Below are 14518 nucleotides of genomic sequence, written 5' to 3' on the forward strand. Positions count from 1 at the left end.
CTGAGGTCAGCCTAATAGTAATGCCAACATTTTGGCAGGCAAATTCTTTTTCTCTTAATTTTATTCTTGTATTTTTTGAATACTTTTCTATAATACTCATAAATGTAGCTGCACTGGCAATGAGTGAATGAATGAATTTACCCAAGCTTTGAATCCATCCCCGTCACGAAGTTTCTTATGTAAAACAATGTTGAACACTCCGATTTGATATAGCTTTGATTTCATATTTATTTGCGACATTCTCTTGGATTGGTATCCATATATAGCACTTTTCTTTTTTATTGTCCACCTTAAGTTGCACAAGTTCAGCTTCAAAAAATACAACGCTTTCAACGCACATACATACATACATATGTATATAGTATTCGTAAAGGTACATACATACATACATATGTATATCTAATGTATAGTATGTGGTATAATATAAAATTACGCTTAGCTAAAAAATTACACAAAAACTCTTTGATTACAGATTAAACTTAACAGCAAAAGCCTAGGAAAAAAACCTAAATGTAACCTATTAGTAAGAGTGCTAAATTAAATATCGAAAAAAAATACGATTATATGCGCAGACTGGCAAAAGGCAGGCGGCAAACGGAAGGCAAACAAAACATTTTATACAAACATTTATGGCTAGCTACAATCGAAATTACAAAACTAAGCACTCGAAAATACTTGGAATCTGTTGGCAAACACAAATCACATACTCGTACAGACGCGCGCACACAGATACAGATGCAGATACAGACACAGATGCAGATGCAGACACAGACACTGACACAGACGCAGAGAGAAGCTCCCAATCGCTCACACACAACATTTGCCACGAATACGTATACGTACGAGTATATATATATATATATGTATATGTATATTTGTATAGCTGTATAGTATAGTCTTTTAACCAGCGTAGAATAGTATTTGTTGGATAGTTTAGTTATCATAGTAGATTAGGTAGCTTTACAACGACGGATAGTTTCTTGCTTTATTTTGTGGTATTTTTTTGTATTTGCATTTGTAGTTGAAAATGCGGCGAAGCTTTTAGTGTTAGTGCTGGGGCGGGGCCCCCTCTGTGGTGACGCCAGTTAATAGTATGACTCGTGGGATCCGTCCAGGCACTGGCTGGACATGTGGAGGGTGAGCGTCTGATAGGGAAGCGGCTTGCCCATGCTCAAATTGGCCGTCACATAGACGAGATAGCTGGAGCCGGGCATTAGGTTTAGTATGGTTTCCGTTTCGATATTGTCGGAGCTGTGAACGATAAGCAGAGGTATATAAGACGTCATGTCTGATCCACTGAAGCTTGGACTTGCCTTTGCTGCCTCTCCCGACAGGTCATCCACTGAAAGTTCTTGTACTGCATCACCTGCTTGGGCACAAAGTCCATGCAGTAGTTCGTGGAGTCCACAACGCTGCGATTGCGCTGCGGCAGATTGAAGACAATGATGCAGTAGCTGCAACAAACGAAGAGCAACCGATGGGGATTTGGAGAGCTGTTAGCCAGATTATTGGTCATTTTATAGATCTACCTGAGGTCCCGCTCATCGGGTGAACCGTTCCAGGCTATGGTCGCTCGATTGCACCTCGTACGCACATTGAAGACGCTGATGTTCAGCGGCAGCTCGGGCAGATCTCGGAACAGATGCTCGCTGCTCACAGCCACCTGCAGAGGGTTGGGGGAGAAACGATAGCTTAGTCCGAGGAATCACTTAGCCTGAGCCTGAGCCTTACCAACACTTTCTGGGCACGCACCGCCTCGTCCTCGTTGCTGGGCTCGAAGCGCATCAGATAGCGTTCGCCGGGCAGGACGCCATCCTGCCGCAGATAGGTGGGTCGGTAGAAGGCGTCCGATCTGATCACCTCATTGCGCTGGCGCAGCAGATTCACGCGAATCTCGCTGCCCGAGCAGGGCAGAAACAGGTGCCGCATGTAGGCCGGTGGCGGCTCCGTCTGCGGCACCTTGTAGCTGTACGCCTGCATCCCGTGCTGGCCCCCGATCTTCAGCATGGTGAGCGACTGCTGCCGCAGGGCCATCGGCTGGGTGCGGTTGAAGTTCACCTGGCTGCTGCTCAGCAGCATCGTGAGGTTCTGGCGACTCTGGTGGACCCCGTAGAGATCCAGCTGGTAGCTGCTCTTGGGCAGCAGGCGACGGAGCACCTGCTGGCGTCGCTTCCCCGTGCACACAATGTGCAGATTGTGGCGCGGATTCAGGCGACGCTCGCGCTTCGGTGGTGTGGCCCAGACCAGATCCAGGGGACTGCCACCGGCGGAGCAGCCAGCGGCTTTTGGATGGTTTTGCTTCACATAGGCACCAACGGCCTGGCAGAAGTTATCAAACGGATTGCGGAAGGGCAAGGCTGTAGTGTCCCTGTGCTGGATGACCAGACAATAGTGCATGGCATGGTAATCGAATTTGCTGCAAACGAAATCGAAGAAGAGGCATCAAAGCTGCAACTTGTAAATCTTCGACGTTTCCGCTCACCTTCTGTCCCATCTGACAACCATTTGACGCTTCCGCACCCGATTGTGGGTGCGAATGTGGATCCGATGTGTCTCGTTGAGCAGCGACCAGTCCTGCTGCGGATGCTGTGCCAGGGCGTCCACTTTCAGGGCGCCGGCCTGTCGCGCCTGCACAAAGAGATCGTACTGGCCGGGCAGGGCGCAGGGCAGGACCAGACTGCCCACAGCAATGCCAGGGCCAGGTGGAACGGCTGCTGGTCGCAGAACATTCGCTGCGAATCGGTCCATTTGAAGATCACAATGATGATGATGATGATGATGACGATGATGAAGAGGTTGGCAGCGCTTACCTGTTTGATTGTAGTACATCTTGCGGCCCACGGTCACCGAAAAGAGAATCGTCAGCGGCGTCGAGACGTTCAGGTTCAGCACAAATCTGCAAAACGAGGAAGACGAGGAGACTTGCTCAGAAGGCGTGTTCGAAAAGGGGACAGGGACGGACTAAGTGAGCTGTTAACGCCCTTTGTCAAAAATGATGACACTAAATTATCACACGCAATTTGTTCGGACTGACGCCTGTGCAGGGCCTGTGCGGGGCTGTGCCCCAAGTCCCGACTCCCAAGTGAACCAAATGAGTCAGCGGGTTTCGGCCTATACTATACCCTAACCCACAGCACTGTGAGTGTACCAGAACAGTCAGTGGGTCATTCGAAGTGGGAATCTGCTTAGATTTTTGTTAGGCAAATGAAGCCTTATCCTCAGCCAAACAAATTACAAAGTCAAACAACTCAAAGGGAAGTTGAATTTAAAGAGTATCCACACTTCGACCTGCTACCAAGCAACTTGAATTTGTTTGTCCATCCTCGGCTTGATGCTGTTGCAACATTGTTGCAGCCAAAGATTGAGTCCAAGTCCTCGGGGCACTGGATTGGGTCGCACTGCCTGATGGAGCTTTGCTGCATTGTAATTAAATGAGAAATTTACGAGCAATTTTTCTAATGACAAACGGCAGAGACAAATGCGCTGCCCTGCCCGATACACCCACACAGATGCCCATATGATGGGCAGTCTAGGATGCAGGATGCAGGATGCAGGAGAGGATAAATGATAGCTATTGGCCATTGCAGCAAATGACTCATTGACTTGGCTTATGGCCGGGGCCATCTCAAGTTTTATTTTTATGACCAGCTACTTCCGGCCAACGCCATTTGCCCAGCCCGGCCCGGCCCTCAAGCAGCGCGCCCCCGCAGCAGAAGGATGGCATATATGTTTCGTTTTTTTTTTTTTTTTGGCTGGTCTGCCAAAAGGTTCTCGGCCATTCCCCTCGTCATTCCGCCATGCCCGAGTGATGGAGTGTTTTAATGCATTCGACCATTGTTGGCGGTGGCGGCGCCGCAGCGACTGAGCCAATATTTGCTTTAATTTAAGCCTCGCATGTTGCAATTGCATTGTTTGCTGCCACTGCCAGTGCTAGGGCCAGTACCAGAACCACTGCCACTGCCACTATCCTTGTTGGCGGCCAGCCTGATGACAGCAGTCAATTATATAAGGCAAACATCAGCCAAAGACGAAAGTTGAATGCGCTCAATGGGAAATGATTTAATGGATTATGCCCCGATGCCCGATGCCCGATCTCCCACCCCCATAATGGACTCGAAATGGCATCGAGAATGGCCATAAATTTGCCAAACTCCCAAGGAGTATGACTCAGTACTCCCGCCAGTACTCCCAATATGCGGCACCATTCGGGTGTAGGGTGTCCGGGACATCACATGCAGCGCAGGATTCACAGACCTGTGCGCCCCACGCAGTCGACTCCCCAGTTGACTCCCCATCGTTCGGCGTGACAGACAAAATGTGGTCGAATTACCAGAGTGCGATCTGCCCTCTGCTGCTGCTGCCGGTGCTGCTGCTGGAGAGGGTACTTGGCGTGTATGCCATAGTGAATCCCTCCAATGACACGGCCAACACGGTGATTTATATGCTTCCCGCCAAGGATCTGGGCCCAGAGACCTGGCGGGCCGGCGTGGACTGCCTGGACAGCTTCGCCCAGATCTTCTTCTACCGGAATCCCAGGGAACGTTTCACCCGCTCCTACAACCTAATGCTGACCAATGCCTTCAACCTGTCAGCGCCGGCAGATCAGATCCAAGAGGGATTCCACAAGCTCATCAACGAGGCGGTCACCCAGCCCGGGGAGCCGCATCGCTCGGAGCTCTTTCAGCTGCGCGTCGTCTCCGATCACATGAGCCACCAGGCGAAGAGCAAGAACTTTGGCGAGCTGCTGCTGGCCGACAACTATGTGATCATTGTGGACTCCGTCGAGCGGCTGCTCAGCCTCATGAGTCGCTATGTGAGCCGGATGCGCTCGTGGAATCCGGGCGCACGCTTCCTGGTGCTCTTCCACAATCCCGAGGTGCACAATCGACCCTGGCGCGTGGCCTCCCAGATCTTCAACGAGCTAATGCAGAGCTTCTACGTGCACCGCGTGGCCCTCATATACGCCAACTCCTCGATGGACTACAACCTGCTGGTGAACGACTACTACAGCAACGTCGACTGCCGCATCCTCAGTGTCCAGAGCGTGGGCCAGTGCCACGATGGCCAGCTCTTTCCCAGCCCCATTGCCGTGCACGCGGCCATGACGGACTACATAACTGGCTTCAGTCCGAAGAACTGCACCTTCTTTGTGTGCGCTTCCGTCTCGGCTCCATTCGTGGAGGCCGACTGCATCCTGGGCATCGAGATGCGGATATTGGGATTCATGCGCAACCGTTTGGAGTTCATGGTGAGTCCGTGAGGACTCCAAACTCGCCCCAAACTCTGATGCATTAAGTACTATTTCCCTCGCAGGTCAATCAGACGTGTAGCTTGGAGAGTCGGGGCGATGTCGACAGTTCTGGGAACTGGAACGGTCTGCTGGGCAAGCTAACAGATGGCGAGTGCGATTTCGTGATGGGAGGCTACTATCCGGACAACGAGGTGGCTGAGTTCTTCTGGGGCTCGGACTGCTACCTGCAGGACGCGCACACCTGGTACATCAAGGTGGCCGATCGCCGGCCCGCCTGGCAGGCCATGGTCGGCATTTTCGAGCCGAGCACCTGGATAGGCTTCATTGTGGTGCTCCTGATCAGCTGGCTGTTCTGGTTCGCCCTGGTCAGCCTGCTGCCGGAGCCGGACTACTTCCAGCAGATCAGCCTGACGGCCATCAACGCGCTGGCTGTGTCCATATCGGTGGCTGTCCAGGAGCGGCCCGTCTGCCAGGCCACGCGTCTCTTCTTCATGGCCCTCACCCTGTACGGCCTGAATGTGGTGGCCACCTACTCGTCCAAGATGATAGCCACCTTCCAGGATCCCGGCTATCTGCACCAGCTGGATGAGCTCACGGAGGTGATGGCCGCTGGTATACCCTTTGGGGGGCACGAGGAGAGTCGCGACTGGTTCGAGAACGACGACGACATGTGGGTCTTCAACTCGTACAACATTTCGCCGCAGTTCACCCCAAAGACGGACAACCTGCTGGCCGTGAAGTGGGGCCACCGCTGCATCCTCAGCAATCGCATGTACACGCTCCAGAGCCCCCTGGCTGACGACATATTCGCCTTTCCGTATAACGTCTTCAGCAGTCCCATCCAGATGATCATGAAGGCGGGCTTCCCCTTCCTCTTTGAGATGAACAGCATCATCCGCTCGATGCGGGATGTGGGCATATTCCATAAGATAGACGCAGACTTCCGCTACAACAACACCTATCTGAATCGCATTGCCAAGATGCGTCCCCAGTTCGCAGAGAATGCCATTGTGCTCACCACGGAGCACCTGAAGGGGCCCTTCGGCATTCTCGGTGTGGGGGTTCTCTGCGCCTCCGTGGCATTTCTAGGCGAGCTGATGATTCGCTATTGGCCCTGCAGGCTGCAGGTCAAGCAGCAGAGTGCACTCCCTGCTACCACCTCTCATACTCGTACGCGTACTCGCAGGAAAAGGAATCATCTGCAGCTGCGGAGGGGCCAGTGGGAACGTCAAGCTCAAGTGGCTCCAGTCATACGATTTACGCCAGTCAAACGGCGCAAAGTTCTCTAGAGATGGCTGCTTTCGGGGCTGGTTTGGAATAGGGTTTAGGATTGGAATTGCGATTGGGACTGGGATTGGGATTGGATAGATAGACAAACAAGGCAGAGGGTAAACTAAAACAAACTGCGAGTAGCTGCCCGTTTGTGCTGCGATAAGAATTGACTCAATTCCCATAAATTTGCAATTGAGAGACAACCCCAACGTGGTCTTCCTTGTCTTCTTCCTCCTCGTCGCTGTCGTTTGCGTCGTCTGGTCTGGTCTGGTTCTGCGTCTTGTGTCTTGTGTCTCGTGTCTGGTCTGGCTCGGTCTAGCCTGGGTCTGGGTCTGGCCGCTTCTGTTACTTTTCACGCGAAATACTTAAAATCAGAGACAAAATTCTATTTTTGCAACTATCACGAGAGAAGGCAACAAAAATGAACAGCAGCAGCAGCAACAGCACAAGCAGATGCAGGCTGGCAGTCAGGCAGGAAGGGGGAGTCTTACAACCAACCCCTGGCACTCCACTTTCCGCAAATTGACAATCAGCATCAGCTTCAGCTTTTCCCAGTGCACAGCACAGCAAAACACCAAGAAGAAAACAGCAGGAAAAACTCCAAACCGAAAACAGAGATAAAGAACAAGTTAAGGAGCCATTCCTATAAGTAGCACATTCGCTGATTGCACAGTCCCAACAGTCCCCATAGTCTATAAAGAAGTCACAGCAACCAAAACAAATATCTCTCACTACCATATCGGATTGGACAAGTTTCGATTTGAAAATACGAGTACTCGTACTCGTACTCGCACTCGCACTCGTATCACACTTAATGAGTGAGTGAAAAGTTTCTCCGCATGGAAACATTTGTTTTGTGCAGCAAAGAGCAAAAAACAAATCGGAAATCACTTTGAAAATTTGAATTAAATCTATAATAAATTCTGCGAAAAGAAATTCTATAAATCTGTTATCGTTTTGGGAAATTCTTTGGAAATTACTCCACTGCCAGACACATATTTTTCTGCCTTTGGCTGATACAATTTGTCTTGAATGCCAAATGGAATTCCAAATGGATAATTCCCCATCCAATGGGATAAAACTTTGGTGCTAATAAAGTTTTGACTCCCACTCGAAGCTCGCATTTCACTGGGAATCCGATCCTGTTGTGCCGTTGGCCGAGATAATGGGACATTATTTGATCCCTCTATTATGCCGCTGAATGATTCAGACCTGACACACAGAAACAGGCAATTACTCACACCAAAATGGGCGCAGAGAGCACTTAGTTCCCCTTCCTTTCGCCTTTTTCCTTTCGCCTTTCTCTGCGACGAAATTTTAGACTATTGAACTATGGCGCTGAATTACCGACTCGTACTACCTCATCTGACCATTTGCCTCAGTGTCTGACTAAGCGAACTCAGCCCCAATGCGTCTCAGCACAAATCGAGCGACGCATCGCGACGCCCCTGTGTCTGTTATGTTCGGTGGCGGTTCTGCACGGTTCCGTACGGCTCTTTTCTGTTCTATTCTGTTCTGATGTCGATTCTCATTCTGATTCCAATTTCAGTTTCAGTCTGCTGCCGTCTCGCCCGAGTATTTTCGTACTGTGGCCAGTGCTATAAATAATGTACTATACCCACTATAGGAGATATTTTCTGGCGGCGCAGAAAGTTGTTCCGATGACGATGTTGATGACTGTGATGTTGATGTCGATGTCGATGATGATGATGGGGCATTTTGGGTATTTGGCGGCAAGGTCTGCGTTGTTTCACTCAAAAAAATAAAGAATTATGCGCAGCTTTTTATTGCAAATTGTTGCCGTAGCTGTAGCTGCTACTGTAGCTGCTGCTTTGTTGTGTTGTGTTGTGTTGTGGTGGCTCCTTTGATACGCTTACAAATAAATAGTTTGACGCCATTAAGCTGGCCGGGAGCGGGAGCTGCAGGGGAATGAGAGCATGGCAGAGGTGTGGGTGTGGGAGGAGATTGTCGGCCAGGCTAATAAAAGTTGTTTACATCTCTTGAGCCTGCGGCGCACATAAAAATGCATATTAACAGAATTTTGTTTTGATATCCTGTAGACAGCTGCAAGGGTAAGGGTATATTCGAATGGACAATGGAGAGGAAAGTTCTTCGATAAATAAAACCTAAGAAAAGCCAAAGATTCATATACTCCTATATAATATCGTATTATCTTTGATATTATTATAATTATTATTGTTATTATTATTATGGAAGGGGGTAACGAATAGTCGTGTCTGGAAAGGTGCGCCACTGGCTGGTGCCTATTGTGGTTCGGTTCGGTTCTGTTGTGATTTGAGGCCGCTGGCTGGATGGTTGTCTGAGTGGCTGCCACAACTAGAGAGCGGATGCTACAGGTGGCCGCTGTGGCGCGGTGGTTTGGTCGCGAATGATCGCATTGGGAATTGGGAATTGGAATTGTGCCGTCGAATTAAGTCGTTAAATTAATATTTATGATTTGTTTGCGCAAAAATATTAACGGCTGGCAGCTGATTGGCAGGGACCAGAGGGAAGTGCAGGATATGCGATGGGGATACGCTACCGATGGAGATGCCGATGGAGATGCCGATGCCAATGCGGATGCTGAGGCCAATGCCGACCGGGTGGGACATGCACTGGCAGGCGGATCGTTGCTGATTCTAGCAAAACTCTTAATGACTGCACGCGCCATAAATTGCGCTCACAACTCTGGCGACTCGCTCCTTTTCACACGCTCCGCAAACTGGCAACTCGAGACGAACATCACGTACTCGGAGTCTGACACTGACTCGGGCTCGGGCTCGGGCTCGGGCTCTTACTCTGTCTCTGGCTCCAGCTCGCACTCTGGAGACTGGAGCTGGCGACACTCGAGATGCAGTTGGGCAATTGGAGCACTAGTCGAGTCGCGCGACTGTTAAACATACGACAGAACGAGGTACGAGGTGTACCAGGCAAGAGAAATAAAGTAGAAATGGGCCCGAAAAAGGAGATGGCGACAAACCACGACATTAATTTGAATGTTTTCTAGCACTGTATGTCAAATGATCGAATGTTATACGAGCCATAAGCCCGCTTCTAGTCCTCCCGGCGACTGGTGTGCACGTCCATTGGAGATTGGAGATTGGAGAGTGGAGAGTGGAGAGTGCAGATGATGGAAATGAAAATCCGTATCCAGACCAGGCCTGCCTAAGCGAAAACGTGACGGTCTAGGCCCAAAAACAGGCCAGCCCAGGCCCCCCGTCAAAGCAATGAAACTTGGAACAAAAAAAAGAACATTGCTCATACGCCACGTGTTACGCTGAAGTGGCACAGTGGTGTGGCGCCTGGGCCTTGGGGTATTAAATGTCAGCATTTATTTAATATATGCTAAAAAGTAATGCAATCGACTCAATTAAAAGAATTCTTCGCGCAACTACTTCTGATTTACTACGTGAGAGTTCGAGTGAAAAATTTGAAAGATAAATTCCAAAATGTTCGTGGAATCTCAATCCAATGTGCCAGTGTGTGGCAGCAGCTGTAAGGCCCACAAAAACCCGCACACTAGACCCACAAGAAGAGGCAGACGGCTGAGAGTCACAGCCACAGACAGACACATGCCCATGTGTGCACGTACTTCTATGGGCAACTGTAAAAAAAATCTGGCTCTGGTTTGGTTTTTCTTTTTTTGTTTGCTTGGCCAGCCACACGTCGTGGTTATAAATTATTTTTTCCCCTACTCGGCCCTAGCTCGGTTTTTGCTTTGAGGCGCCCCTAAGTTTGGCGTTGGACATCTTTCGTGTTTGTTTGGCCATAATTTGATTTGTGTGGCAGGCGGCGTCGCCATCGCACTTAGCCATATTACACGACCCGACCGCGTCATGCCACCACCCTACTCACCGCTTCCTCTGCCGCCCCTCCAGGGCGATATGCACGGGCACATCCACATACAGGTCCTCCACATCATCGATGTCCTTCAGCATTTTGCGGTATCTCTGCAGCTTGTGACATCGCGCCGTCGTCGTCGACGTTGGCACCGGCATGGTCATCGGGTGCACCGGCGATGGCAGCTGCCCGGATGGACCCATGATGATTCGATTGCTGGCCAGCGGCGAGTGGGAGATCTCCGCCAGCAGCGAGCCGCTGAGCAGCAGCACCAACAGCAGCACGAGTCCTGGCATCCTGGCCAGCTATTACCGACTTCACCTTCTATATAGTCTATGAACCAATGACTTCCTGTTCAGGCTTTGCTTTGCTTTGGTTTATGGTTTTGCTAAGCGATGAAAACTTTAATTAAGTGAGATTCTGTGTGGTGCTCGTTGGTGGGAGAGTGTGTTGGAGTGGGCAAATTGCTCTGCAAACTTTATTCAACAATGCTACAGTACTGCAAAGAAAAGGCATTTTTGCTCAGATCAAAGGCAGTGATGTATTCTTTTACAACTCAGTGGCTTCAGCTTAAATATCATTGTCTGAAGCATTCCAGAATTGGGTCAAAGATTGAATTACTGGCTGTAAGAACTGGAGATGGTACAACTCTGGTCTGGTATACTGTGAAAAACATTGGCCTACACTCTGCATGAAGTGGGAAGGGGAATGGGAATGCTCTTTTTCGTATTTCCCCCTCTGTTGAGGGATAACTTTTCCATTATCCCCTTGACGATTTTCCCTACGACATAATCCTTGTTCTATCTGCTCCATTATTACGCACTGTTCGTATACTAATCCGTTGATCCAAAGCCTTCAGCTTTCCTTCAGGATTCCTGCAGCTCCACAGAGATTCCCAGGCAAAAGTTCGGCAATCCTTCTTGGGCTCCCCCTCTGTTCTTTGCACAATTAAGGCCTGTCAAACCTTTGACACACGTCGCCTGCTGTCTGCCCCCACTTTTGCTGCTGCTGCTCCCCCACCAATCACCCTGCCACCTACGTTCCGTTGCGTGTGGCGACAAGTTCTTTGGCTTGCCGCAAAATTGCCAAAAAGAAAAGGAAAATATTGCTGTTTTTTAAGGGGAGGAACATTGTGCTTCGTCTTCTTCTCTTTTCGGTTTTTCTCTTCTCGTTTTATCTTTATTTTTTTTTAGCTTATATTTTTGTTTGTTGGTTTTTTGGGGAAGGGGCTGGGGCGTTGGCGGGGGCGGTGGAGCGCCCAATTAATTTGAGGCTGCAGTAAATCGATTCTTGGAACTGTTAGATTTGCTAATTGCGGCTACCCGCTGACCTTTGGCTCTGCCTCTGTCTCTCTGCCTGGGCTTCTCTGCCTGTGGCACGCCACACACCAAAATCAATTAACGTTCTGCGAAATTTGCGTGTGCCGCAACAATTGGTCTGTGGATTAAATTATGCAGCAGCAGGGGGCGCCGTATAGGGGTTGTGCCACCTGTGGCTGGCCGGGGGGGCAAGAGCAATTAGCCGACCACACACACAAACACACGCACACAGAAGACACATGGAGGAGATCCATTTAATGGAAGGCGGCACTCTTACTTTTGAAAGCACTTTTTCATAAATTGTGATTTGTTGTTGCACGCATGGTTGTGGTGGCAGGGGGTGGGAGGGAGGTTTGGATACTTTGTTCACTGGTTTGGCTTCTCCTTTTGAAACTCTTAATCGACGGACGGCACACACGCGACACGTTTTTCCCGGGTGTTTCGCTCGGCTGCTGGTTCTCCGCGATACGCGATACGCGCTACGTAACGGAAGCGATGGGACACTGATTTGGGGCTGCTTGGCTCGTCTGCCTTCCTTGACGTGCAAACACAAAATGCCCGAGAGTCGTGCGCAAAGAAAGCCAAAAGCCCGAGCGCATAGCGCGGCAGCATGGCACCGAGCAGCGACGTCAGCCGTGGCAGTGGCAGAGGCAGCGCGCCAGCAGCAGCAAAGCAGCAGCGCAGCAGGCTGGCCCCAAACGAAGAAGAAGTCCCCATAAAGCACGAAGACGACACGAAGTCTCCCCCACGCACACACACACACACACACACACACAGCACACAATCACACAATCACACAAATACGCATGAAAGCACATACATAGTATACATACATACATACATACATATGTATGTATATTTGTGCCTTAATTAATGTTTTTTTTTTGTGTGCTTTTGGGCCTGCTCATTGATGAGGCTGCTGCCGTTCCTTTGTTTTCACCCCCTCTCTCTTTAATTCTTTTTCTGTTTTCTGTTTTCTGTTTTGGTTTTCGGCGCGACAATATTTTTGATTTTTGATTTTCGCTTTCATTTCATTGAAAAAAAAAAAGAAAAAAGAACAGCACAAGTCGCTGTCGCTGTAGCTGTCGCAGTCGCTATCGAAGTGAAAATGGAAGCATAAACAGATGAACAACATGAATTGCGTTGATTTTTTATGCCCGGCACGTGACTTTCGGTGCAAGCATTGAGCGCCACTCGGCCCCATCCATCTGCTGCCGTGGCACCCAGCGCAGCGCTCCTCGGGACGATCCACCATGTAATCGGAGCTGCCATAAACACGGAAGATACACATTAGATCCGAGTAGGGGCGATCTTGTAGCTGGAGCTGGATCTCCGACATCTGATCATCGTTTATGCGGAGCTCTGACCGTGAAGCTACATTCCATTCCAGAGTCAATTTGATTCAGGCGCATAAACCAAACCTAAAGACATACCTATCATACATACATATGTGCTGTTACGAGTATGTAGCTAAATATGTCTCAATCTTGGGTCTGACCAGCCCCCAGCCGCAGTTCACAGCCAAAAACTGCGCCAACGTCAGCGCGAAACCGAAAATCCAAAAAGATTGTGAAATTTTCACAGGCCGCTTGCAGTTTTGCTGATTTTTATAAATTTTCTGCCACTCCCCTACCCCTAGACGCCTGTCTGGCCACCTTTCCCTGGGTTCACCTGTCTGCCTGCATCTGTGGTGTGTGTGTGTGTGTGTAAGTGGGGGCTTTCCCAGAATTCTGACAACTCAAAACGTACGTAAAAGAAACTAAAAAAAACTGAAACAACATTTCATCGCTGCGGCAGGAAGGAAATGGGCTGCGTCTGGCGGTAGCGAAGCAACAAAATTAACAGCAAATTAGTTAGAAAATCAGGCAGCAATTTTAGTGACTTAATCAGCGGCAGTCAACAGAAGGGAAACCAGGGGAAACAGAAGGCCAGCAAGGCGCTGGCAGAGCGAAACATAAGGAGTTGACAGCGGGGCAACCTTGGCGGCTGGCTCCCCCAAAGCGCATTACTCAAGGGTCTCCGTCTCCATGCCGTACTCGGTTCCAGGCCCATGTCCAGGTCCAGGCTCATGCATAATGCAAGGCCCTGCCTCTGATTGGGGCGGCTCTGATGGTGGCCCAGCGACGGCGTTGCATTTTCAACAAATTAATTATTGGCAAAGAGGTGGAACAAGTCAGTTAGTCGGCTGACTGCAAATGAGTAACAAAAGGGTCCAAGGGACCCGGTACGTACCCATACCCGTACCGTTGAAAAACTTTCCGAACGATTTCGGTAAAATCAAAAGCAACTCTTTAAGAACAATTAAATCAAAAAATAAAATTTAAAGCATTTCGAACCAGAATGTTCTCCCAATTAATTATCCAATCAAACACTTTTAAAACTTAATTAAGCAAAGGTATTTGAGTGTATTATGATTTCGTGATTAATTGAGCTGCCATTACATTAGCGAATCCACTCACCCACGGCCGAAGTAAATGAATACAGAGTGAATCGAATTGAATGCAATCAAAATGTTGACAAAATACTTCGATTCGCTTTCGTCTGTTCATCTGTTCATCTATCCTGATGGAGTCAGCACGATGTTCCCGACAATCGATCAACAGCCACCACACCCCTGCCACCCTTTAACACCCTTTCCCCTGCTCCGTTCAGGCACCACCAACATATTTGGTACAACATTTTTGCCCCACACTCACACTTCATCAACGCGAAATGATTGGCATGCCATCGTCAACCGACAGAAGCAGCAACAGAAGAGGCAACATCAGCACCAGAGGCATCAGAAAGGACAACAACAATAACAAAAACAACAACAACAATAAATGCGGCAACGTTG

The 14518-nt window shown here is 49.4% G+C and overlaps 2 protein-coding genes across 4 annotated transcripts; one reads left to right on the forward strand and one right to left on the reverse strand.

The window, feature by feature from the left end:
• Nucleotides 1-380: 380 nt before the first annotated feature.
• LOC111081082 lies at nt 381-12218 on the reverse strand. 3 transcript variants are annotated; one of them, XM_041592131.1, is made up of 8 exons: nt 12044-12218; nt 10379-10751; nt 2811-2896; nt 2483-2732; nt 1732-2416; nt 1530-1663; nt 1314-1454; nt 381-1251 (listed from the first exon to the last, which is right to left on the reverse strand). In XM_041592131.1, the coding sequence occupies exons 2-8, from the start codon at nt 10657-10659 to the stop codon at nt 1086-1088; spliced, it is 1743 nt and encodes a 580-aa protein (XP_041448065.1). In that variant the 5' UTR covers nt 10660-10751; nt 12044-12218; the 3' UTR covers nt 381-1085. The 3 variants fall into 3 exon arrangements, with proteins under 3 accessions (XP_041448065.1, XP_022232708.2, XP_041448064.1); XM_022377016.2 differs by having other exon boundaries at nt 11960-12218; XM_041592130.1 differs by having other exon boundaries at nt 10379-10765; nt 11960-12218.
• On the forward strand, nt 4316-6540 carry LOC111081081. The gene is made up of 2 exons (XM_022377014.2): nt 4316-5248; nt 5314-6540. Exons 1-2 carry the CDS (start codon nt 4316-4318, stop codon nt 6538-6540), a joined length of 2160 nt encoding a protein of 719 aa, XP_022232706.2.
• Nucleotides 12219-14518: the final 2300 nt, after the last annotated feature.

The sequence above is a fragment of the Drosophila obscura genome, unplaced genomic scaffold (genome assembly GCF_018151105.1).
Source record: "Drosophila obscura isolate BZ-5 IFL unplaced genomic scaffold, ASM1815110v1 contig_17, whole genome shotgun sequence".
In the NCBI taxonomy this organism is placed as follows: Eukaryota; Metazoa; Arthropoda; class Insecta; order Diptera; family Drosophilidae; genus Drosophila; species Drosophila obscura.

What these genes read in the sequence shown, in the direction of transcription:
- LOC111081081 (XM_022377014.2), top strand. Translation starts at nt 4,316, where the DNA reads ATGTGGTCGAATTACCAGAGTGCGATCTGCCCTCTGCTGCTGCTGCCG. An exon ending in GCAACCGTTTGGAGTTCATG is followed by an intron (nt 5,249 to 5,313) that starts GTGAGTCCGTGA and finishes TTTCCCTCGCAG; the next exon opens with GTCAATCAGACGTGTAGCTT.
- LOC111081082 (XM_041592131.1), bottom strand. Translation starts at nt 10,659, where the DNA reads ATGCCAGGACTCGTGCTGCTGTTGGTGCTGCTGCTCAGCGGCTCGCTG. An exon ending in GATGTACTACAATCAAACAG is followed by an intron (nt 2,733 to 2,810) that starts GTAAGCGCTGCC and finishes ACCGATTCGCAG; the next exon opens with CGAATGTTCTGCGACCAGCA. An exon ending in TGCGTGCCCAGAAAGTGTTG is followed by an intron (nt 1,664 to 1,731) that starts GTAAGGCTCAGG and finishes AACCCTCTGCAG; the next exon opens with GTGGCTGTGAGCAGCGAGCA.